The sequence below is a fragment of the Saimiri boliviensis genome, chromosome 17 (assembly GCF_048565385.1).
Source record: "Saimiri boliviensis isolate mSaiBol1 chromosome 17, mSaiBol1.pri, whole genome shotgun sequence".
In the NCBI taxonomy this organism is placed as follows: domain Eukaryota; kingdom Metazoa; phylum Chordata; class Mammalia; order Primates; family Cebidae; genus Saimiri; species Saimiri boliviensis.
Window position 1 is genome coordinate 22,605,861 of NC_133465.1, and position 9,769 is coordinate 22,615,629.

At 45.1% G+C, this 9,769-nt stretch overlaps 1 protein-coding gene across 2 annotated transcripts in view; it reads right to left on the minus strand.

Moving 5' to 3' along the window:
- METTL16 (methyltransferase 16, RNA N6-adenosine) overlaps positions 1 to 6,728 on the minus strand; it is an 84,132-nt gene extending 77,404 nt beyond the window's left edge. The window contains exon 1 of one of the 2 annotated variants that reach the window (XM_039476858.2): positions 5,603 to 6,728. In XM_039476858.2, coding sequence (XP_039332792.1) covers positions 5,603 to 5,644 — 42 coding nt within the window. In that variant the 5' untranslated portion in view covers positions 5,645 to 6,728. The remainder of the gene's footprint in view (positions 1 to 5,602) is intronic. The other variant, XM_039476857.2, reaches the window with a different exon arrangement.
- Positions 6,729 to 9,769: the final 3,041 nt, after the last annotated feature.

Below are 9,769 nucleotides of genomic sequence, written 5' to 3' on the forward strand. Positions count from 1 at the left end.
TCTCACTCTGTCATCCAGGGTGTAGGGCAATGGCACCATTATAACTTACTGCAGCCTCCACCTCCTGCGCTCAAGCAATCCTTCCACCTCAGGCTCTCGAGTAGCTGGGACTATAGGTACATGCCACCATGCCACCACAGCTGGCTAATTTATTTTTAATTTTATTTTTGTAGAGACAATGTCTCCCTTTGTTGCCCAGATTGGTCTCCAACTCCTGAGCTCAAGTGATCCTCCTGCCTCAGCCTCCCAAAGGGCGACGACTACAGACATGAGCCACTACACCCAGCCTGGAGGTTAGTTTTTATAGTGGCCTTACAAAGACTGAATATTCGGAGTGCACCATAACATCACTAAAGTTTGAAAAAATATCTTTGATTCCAACTTAAAGTTTCAATCCATTCCTAGGTAGCTAAAACCAAATAAAATCAAACATAAATTTGTCTTCTTCCAAATTACAATAAAAAAGAAAAGTGAATGTATTTATATCAAGAAATAAAAACTGAAAGAGAAACTATTATAGTGGTTTAGTAAATCTCCAGATAGTTGGTAATTTAAAAAAGTATTTTACTATGCCAGATGCGGTGGCTCACACCTGTAATCCCAGCACTTTGAGAGGCTAAGGCAGGTGGATCACAAAGGAGTTCAAGATCAGCCTGGCCAATATGGTGAAACCCCGTCTCTACTAAAAATACAAAAAGTAGCTGGGCATGGTGGCGGGCGCCTGTAGTCCCAACTACTCAGGACACTGAGGCAGAAGAATTGCTTGATCCTGGGAGGCAGAGGTTGCAATGAGCCAAGATCAAGCCATTGCACTCCAGCCTGGGCAACAAGAGAGAAACTCTGTCTCAAAAAAAAAAAAAAAAAAATTTACTATTATATATATCTCTAGGTAGTAAGTGACTTTTATTTTCTTAATATCTTTCTGTATTTTCTACTTTTTAAATAATGATAATTCTTCTAAACAGTATTATATAAGCAAAAAACCTAGGACTCACCTGATAGTTTCTCATATCCAAGAAATCACCAATCCTGTAGGTTTTACCTGCTAAATACCTCTTAAATCCATCATCTATCCCCAACAATGCCAAGCACAGAGGTCTCTCTCTCTTTTTTTTTTTTTTAAGATGCATGGTTTCACTATGTTATGTATATTTTGAGGTTGGTCTTGAACTCCTGGCCTCAAGCAACTCTGCCACTTTGGCCTCCTAAAGTGCTAGGATTATAGCCATAAGCCACCACGCCCGGCCAGAACAGCCTTTTTATTTATTTATTTTTATTTTATTTTAGAGACTACATTGCCCAGGCTGGACTTGAATTCCTGAGCTCAAGTAATCCTCCTACGTTGGCCTCCCAAATAGCTGAGACTACAGGTGTGCACCACTGCACCTGGCTTACAGTAGCCTCTTAACCGATCTCCCTGCATCCACTCTTGTTCTTGCTATCCTTCCTTCCACCTTGAAGTGATCATTGCTAAACTCAAATCTCAGTATGTTCTTCTACTATGTCCACCTGCTCAAAACCTTACTCTTTTTTTTTTTTTTTTTTTTTTTTTGAGATGGAGTTTCGCTCTTTTTACCCAGGCTGGAGTGCAATGGTACGATCTCGGCTCACCACAACCTCTGCCTCCTGGGTTCAAGCAATTCTCTTGCCTCAGCCTCCTGAGTAGCTGGGATTACAGGCACGCGCCATCATGCCCAGCTAAAAAACCTTACTCTTAAAATAAAATAAAAAAAGATCACTTCAGCATACATATTAGGCCCCACATGACCTGGCTTTATCTGCGTTTTCACTATCAGTTTAAGCCACACGCCCTTGCTCTTTCTGTTCTTGCACCCTGACCGCACGGCTTTCATGCAGGCTATTCTTTTTATCTGTAATGTTCTCTCCTCCCTCTCTTCAGCTGAAATTCTTAGTCATCCTGAAGCTCACAGTTCAAGCACCTCATCTTCAGGAAGGTCTTTCCTTCCCTAATCTCCCCAGTTAAGACAATCCTCTATTACATCTCCTAGCAATAAACGCCTTTCCTTTGCAAGCTTTGTTAGAGATAGAATTTTACATAGTAATAAATCTGTCAACGCTATTTCAGATGGTTTTTTGACAGCTTCCTACACTGGAAATTAAACCAATTTCAAAAAAGAAGTGTTGTCTTCAATCCAGACTTTTCCAAATCACATATCCAACTGCCTACCATATTTTTCACTTAAAAGGCTCAAAAATACATGCACAACATGTGCAAAATCAAATCACTTCTACCCACCCCAAACTGGTCCTCCTCATCTTCCCTATCTCACCGAATGCACCACTATCTCTCTTGTGATACACACATCAAAAATCTCCAACACCTTCTCCACGCTGCCTCCCCCATTCACAACACACCATGTCCTGAATGCTATCTCCCAATTATTTCTTGACCCATTCCACTTTTCACCCTTCACAGCACCACCTCTCTGGCCCAGATCATTACCATCTCTTTCTTGGGTTGCTCTAAGAGTTTCAAACTGATCTCTCTTTATAACCACTCTTGCCTTCTACAAGCCATTTTTCACTCAGCAGACAAGTCACTCCCCTCATGCAAATGTAAACATTTCCTTACTAAATCCCTTCAGTGGCAGCCCAATTAGGCTAATAAAGTCTAAAATCACTAACTAACAACGTGTGCATAATCCAGGCCTTATCTGTCCCTCCAACTTCATTTGTGGCCACTCTCCCTTCCAGACATACTGGTCTTCTTTCTTCTCTGCTGCATGGTAGTCTGTTTCACCACCTGCTATTCTTATTGGCTGCCAGACTCTCCTCACCCTCTCACCATCTTCTTTCATCTCTGAAGGCTCAAATCACACATCAGGCATCACTTTCTCAGCCAGGCTTTCTCTGACCCCACCATCTACTCAGATGCCCATCTACATGCTTCCAAAGCACCCTGTTCTGCTTCTTCCTCAGAGAGCTTCAGTTTACGATTGCATATGTAATTGATTTGCACATGTCACACACAAACCTGCAACCACAGCCATCCTAATCTTCACTATACTCCCGGCAACTTGTATACAATAAATATTTGTTGAGTAAACAATTCAGAATTTGAGGGAATTAGCAGTCAGCTGCAAGTTTTTCTTTTTTTCTTTTTTCTTTTTTTTTTTTTTTTTTTTTTTTGAGACGGAGTTTCGCTCTTGTTACCCAGGCTGGAGTGCAATGGCGCGATCTCGGCTCACCGCAACCTCCGCCTCCTGGGTTCAGGCAATTCTCCGGCCTCAGCCTCCTAAGTAGCTGGGATTATAGGCACACGCCACCATGCCCAGCTAATTTTTTGTATTTTTAGTAGAGACGGGGTTTCACCATGTTGACCAGGATGGTCTCGATCTCTCGACCTTGTGATCCACCCGCCTCGGCCTCCCAAAGTGCTGGGATTACAGGCTTGAGCCACTGCGCCCGGCAGAGCTGCAAGTTTTTCAGCATACTGTTACTAAATTTTGCCCCTCACACTATGACTAAAACTGAGCATATACCTGTTTTAATTTCCTAGCATTGATGTACCCTTTACTGACCATCAAGAAAGCGGGGAGCATAGAACTAGGATGGACCTCAGTCCTCAAGAAAACATAAACTGGGCAAGGCGGTGTGTGCCTCTGATCTTAGCTACTAGGGAGGCTGAAGATGGCTTGAGCTCCCAGGAGTTCCAGTCCACTCCAGCCTGGGCAACACAGTAAGACCCTGTCTCAAAATAAACAAATACAAATAATAGACTTTATTAAAAAGAAAACATCAAAAATGAAAGTGTCAGCCAGGTGTGGTGGCTCATGCCTGTAATACTAGCAGTTCGGGAGGCAGAGGCAGGAGGATCATCTCAGATCAGGAGTTTGTGAGACCAGCCTGGCCAACATGGTGAAGAAACACCATCTCTACTAAAACACAAAATACAAAAATTAGCCAGACGTGGTGGTGGGCACCTATAATCCCAGCTACTTGAGAGGCTGAGGCAGGAGAATCACTTGAACCTGGGAGGCGTAGGCTGCAGTGAGCCAAGATCACGCTACTGCACTCCAGCCTGCGTAACAGAATAAGATCCATCTCAAAAAAGGAAAAAGAAAATGCCTTTCCTTGTGATTCTGGCAAGGAACAAAAAAGAAAACTACACTAAGAGTAATTTCTTTAAGCTGATAGAAAATATTTTACACCCAGCCAGGCGCGGTGGCTCAAGCCTGTAATCCCAGCACTTTGGGAGGCCGAGGCGGGTGGATCACGAGGTCAAGAGATCGAGACCATCCTGGTCAACATGGTGAAACCCCGTCTCTACTAAAAATACAAAAAAACTAGCTGGGCGTGGTGGTGCATGCCTGCAATCCCAGCTACTTAGGAGGCTGAGGCAGGAGAATTGCCTGAGCCCAGGAGGCGGAGGTTGCGGTGAGCCAAGATCGCGCCATTGCACTCCAGCCTGGGTAACAAGAGCGAAACTCCATCTCAAAAAAAAAAAAAAAAGAAAATATTTTACACATTTATGTGGGACATGTGACATTTATGTATATTTGTTATACACATAGAATGTGTGATGACTGGCTGGGTGAGGTGGCTCATGCCTGTAATCCCAGCACTTTGGGAGGCCAAGGCGGGCAGATTACCTGAGGTCAGGAGTTCAAGACCAGCCTGAACAACATAGTGAAACCGCATCTCTACTAAAAATACAAAAAAAGTAGTCGGGCATGGTGGTGGGCACCTGTATTCTCAGCTACTCAGGAGGCTGAGGCAGGAGAATCCCTTGAACCCAGGAGAAGGTTGCAGTGAGCCAAGATCATGCCATTGTACTCCAGCCTGGGTGACAAAGCAAGACTCTGTCTTAAAAAAAAAAAAAAATGTGTGATGATCAAGTGATCAGCTCACAGTATGTGGGGTATACATCACTTTGAGTACATTTTTTTCTGGTTCGAGTTCTCTCATAAGGTTGCACACTTTGAGGATTTTTTATATCTATGTGTTGCTAACATTTCAAGCCCTCTCTTCTAGTGATCTGGAAATATACATTGTTGCCGACTATAGTCATCATATCCTAACAGTGACTTCAAGAGACAGTGGCATGTTAGGGGTCTGCAACACATTAAGGAAAATTCTAGACTACATAGCTGACAGTGCACATGCAACATGATACTCTGAACATATGTGAAACAAATTAAATTACAGATATGGCAGATACGATTCATTTCCTATGTTATTCAACTTTTCTTGTCAGAACAGATACAGAATGAGTCAATACAACTACTTCTTTTCTAACTAATCTCCCAGTACAGGAAATGGGTTCTTAGTTAAATTTATCCTATTCCTCAGAGTTTAACTGGGCATCAATTCTTTTTTTTTTTTCTTGTTCAGACAGGGTCTCATTCTGTTGCCCAGAGTGCAGTGGTGCAATCGTAGCTCCCTGTAGCCTCCAACTCTTGGGATCAAGCAATCCTCCAGCCTGAGCCTCCCAAGTAGCTGGGACTACAGGCACAGGCCACTGCACCTGGTTAATTTACTTCATTGTTTGTAAAAAGGGAGTCTCGCTTTGCAGCCTAGGGTCTAGCTTCAATTTTTGACACACAATTCACTTATCTGACATTCCAAATATTTTGCTTACTTTAAAAAAACTCCCGTCAGTAGGCTTCAAGAGGTATAACATTTTGTCTGTCTTGTTCACCGCATAGCACAGCGCCCAAAATAAGGCCTGAGAAAGTAGGCACTCCGTATTTGTTCATTGAAAGCACGATGGAACTCTTCCCTGTCCACTTCACAGACCACTGACATAAAGCACCCTCACTGAGTTTAGAAAAAAGCTCTGCCGGCCGGGCGCGGTGGCTCAAGCCTGTAATCCCAGGACTTTGGGAGGCCGAGGCGGGTGGATCACGAGGTCAAGAGATCGAGACCATCCCGGTCAACATGGTGAAACCCCGTCTCTACTAAAAATACAAAAAATTAGCTGGGCATGGTGGCGCGTGCCTGTAATCCCAGCTACTCAGGAGGCTGACGCAGGAGAATTGCTTGAACCCAGGTTGCGGTGAGCCGAGATCGCGCCATTGCACTCCAGCCTGGGTAACAAAAGCGAAACTCTGTCTCAAAAAAAAAAAAAAAAAAAAAAAAGCTCTGCCCAAGGACTGGAACTTTTCTTCCTGGTTACCTGAGTCAGTACACAAAGCTAAAGTTAATAGTAGAACCCTGAGAATGAGGCCTCCACTTTTTTTCCCCCTTTCATCTCCATGCTCCTGTTTTCTTGGTTCCTCTTGACCATTAACCCTCTTCAACTACCATTCTTTTAATACATAGCCTGTAAAATAGTCTAAATGCCTGTTTCAGAACTTCGAATTCTCTCTGCATAGGTCCCTCCCACCTCAACACCAATCTACACCTCCTCTCTTCGCCTTCTCTCATAAATCCGACTTTTCCCACTAGTTCTGTCACTGCCATTTCTCCGTCTCTTCCACTCTTACCTCGCCCTCATCCGCTCATTTTGCCTTCCCGCCTCAGTTTTTGATCTCTCTAAACCTCCCAAACCCCGGGGAGTCTCTCCTACTTCAATCCTAGTCTCTATTCTATTCGCCAACTCCTCCCACTCAGCCACCCTCACCACCACCGCGCGCGCACACACAGCCACATCAGGTCTGCCCTCCTAGACCCCGAAGTCAGCACCTCACTAGCCCAAAACTTAAGAATGAGGAAGCAGGTGATCCATGGGTTGAGTGACCCATTATCGGAAATCTGCGTGAGAGATATAAGGGACCCACCTCTGAGGCCAAGGTTCTTGCCAGACGTATCTGGCGTGGGCCTGTACAACCCTAGAATCTTAAACCAGCCGCAGCGCGAAGCTCCTAGAAACGCAGAAGTTACGCTCCCAGCGCGCCGCCATCTTGTGAAACCATTCGGCCTCATGATTGGACAAACCCTTCTCGCGCGACCTGTGGCTGAGCCTGAAGAAAGAAGAAACCGCGAGAGCTGGAGTTTGCGGCTCCTGACAGAAGGCGGGGGCGTGGTGGCAAGCGGAGTCCTTTGCGGTGTGGCAGGTGGAGGACCTGCCTTCGAATTCGCGGGAAAACGTATTTAAAAGAAAAAGAAACAAGTTTCCCGGACCCTGCTGCAGACTTACCTGTCACCCTCACTGGGATTGGGTAGGTTATGAAGATGAGGGAAGGAGACTTGGGTATGATGGCGGACAGTGAGCGCTGCTAACAGGTGTGTCCTCAGGCGGTGTCTCACTGAATCGTCGGCGAAGTAAGCCTGTGAGGCGGGGAGGAGTACTCTTATTTACAGAGAAAGAACTGAGGATCAGAGAGGTGTTTTGTTTTTGTTTTTTTGAGACGGAATTTCACTCTTGTTGCCCAGGCTGGAGTGTCCAGGCTGGAGTGCAGTCTCAGCTCGCCGCAACCTCTTCCTCCCGGGTTAAAGTGAGTCTCCTGCCTCAGCCTCCTGAGTAGCTGGGTTTACAGGCTTGCACCACCACGCCCGGCTAATTTTGTATTTTTAGTAGAGACGGGGTTTCTCCGTGTTCGTCAGGCTGGTCTTTAACTCCTGACCTCAGGTAATCCGCCCTCCTCTGCCTCCCAAGGTGTTGGGATTACAGGTGTAAGACACTGCTCCCGGCCTTTTTTTTCTTTCTTTCTTTCTTTTTTTCTTTCTTTTTTTTTTTTTAAAGACGGAGTTTTGCTCTTGTTGCCCAGGCTGGAGTGCAATGGCACGATCGACTCACTGCAGCCCCCGCCTCCTGGGTTCCAGCGATTCACCTGCCTGAGCCTCCAAAGTAGCTGGGATTACAGGCACCCCCGCCACCTTGCCCAGCTAATTTTTGTATTTTTTGTAGAGGCGGGGTTTCATCATGTTGGCCAGGCTGGTCTCGAACACCTGACCTCAGGTGATCTGCCCGCCTCGTCCTCCCAAAGTGCTGGAATTACAGGCATGAGCTACCGCGCCCGGCCGAATTAGAGATACTAAGCGATTTGTTCAAGATTTTACATTCAGAGGCTGGATGCCTTGGCTCAGTTTTGGATCCTAGTCTCTATTCTATTGGCCTATAATCCCAGCACTTCAGAAGGCCAAGGTAGGGGGATATCTTGAGCCCAGGAGTTCAAGACCAGCCTGGACAACACGGTTAAACCCCCTGTCTAAAAAAAAATAATAATAACAAAAATTAGCCAGGCGTGGTGGTGGTGTGCCAGAAGTCCAGCTACATGGGGAGCTGAGATGGGAGGCTGAAGTGGGAGGATTGCTTGAGCCTAGGAGGTCGAGGCTGCAGTGAGACAGAGCAGCCTGGAAGACAGAGCAAGATGCAATCTCCAAAAAAAAAAAAAAAAAGAAAAAAGAAAGAAAGAAAAAGAAAGAAAAAATGACCTCAAGTCTACACCTGCCTCAAGCTGGAAGCTCTGTTAATACATTTCAATTTATTTTCAACTTGTTTATACTCATTTTACCCTCTAGTAAGTGGAGTGAATATAAATCTCCCCCAGTTTGGGACTGAGACAGAAAGGTTAATGACTTTCAAAAGGCATACCAGTAGTAACAAAGTGAGGGCTAAAGGCAGCCTCTGGACCTAGTACCTCTTTCCATTAAAAAAAAAAAAAAAAAGTCCTGTCCACATTCTTGGAATTAAAGTGAACACTTCTGGCAAACTATTGCCATAAAACTGGGAGATGGTAGGGATTAAAGAATGGAGAGTTCAGCTTTATGCAGAAGTGAGTGTCCCAGTAGTCACCCAGGGAGAGCTGAGGAGGTGTTTCCATAATTTGTTGTGTAACAGACCACCCCAACACGTAAAACTTAAAACAACAACCGGGCCAGGCGCGGTGGCTCACACCTGTAATCCAAGCACTTTGGAGGCCAAGGCGGGTGGATCACCTGAGGTCGGGAGTTCAAGACCAGCCTGACCAACATGGTGAAACCCCCGTCTTTAAATATATATATATATATATATATATATATATATATATATATATATATATATATTTTAAAAAGAAAAAGAAAAAAAACCAACCACCGTTTTATTTGCTCAACGTTCTGCAATCTGGGCTGTGATTAGCCAGCTGTTCTGCTGGGGGGCTTCCCAGTGGTCACAGGATCAAGTTGGGGCTGGTTCCGCTGAAAGAACTGGGCCTCTCGGCCAGACACATTGGCTCAGGTCTGTAATCCTAGCACTTTAGAAGGCTGAAGCGGGCAGAGCACAAGGTCATGAGTTCAAGACCAATCTGACCAACATGGTGAAACCCTGTCTCTACTAAAGATACAAAAAATTAGCCAGACATGGTGATGTGTGCCTGTAATCCCAGCTACTCGGGAGGCTGAGGCAGAATAGCTTCAATCCAGGAGATGGAGAATGCAGTGAGCCAAGATTGCGCCATTGCGTTCCAGCCTGGTTAACATGGCAAGACTCCATCTCAAAAAAAAAAGAACTGGGTCTCTCTCCCTGTAGTCCATATTCTCTCCCTCTCCACATGGCCTTTCTATGTAATTTGTCTAGCAGAGTAGGAAGACTTCTTAAATGTTGGCTCAGGGCTCCCAAAAGGGCAAAAGTGGAAGCTGCCAGACTTAGGTGCAGAACTAGCACCTTCGCCATACTCTTGGTTAAGCAAGTAAAAGAGCCAGACCAGATTCAAGGAGAAGGGTACCTTCCAATATTGGAAGGCATGGTTCATTTCAGAAACCATAGTAACATGGCCACAGAAAGTTTTCCACCTTTAGTTGGTAGTAGCTTTGGTACTAGATACAGTATTATATTTAGTGCATGCTGCGGAAAAGGTGATGGCCTTGGAGATATGATTGGTGG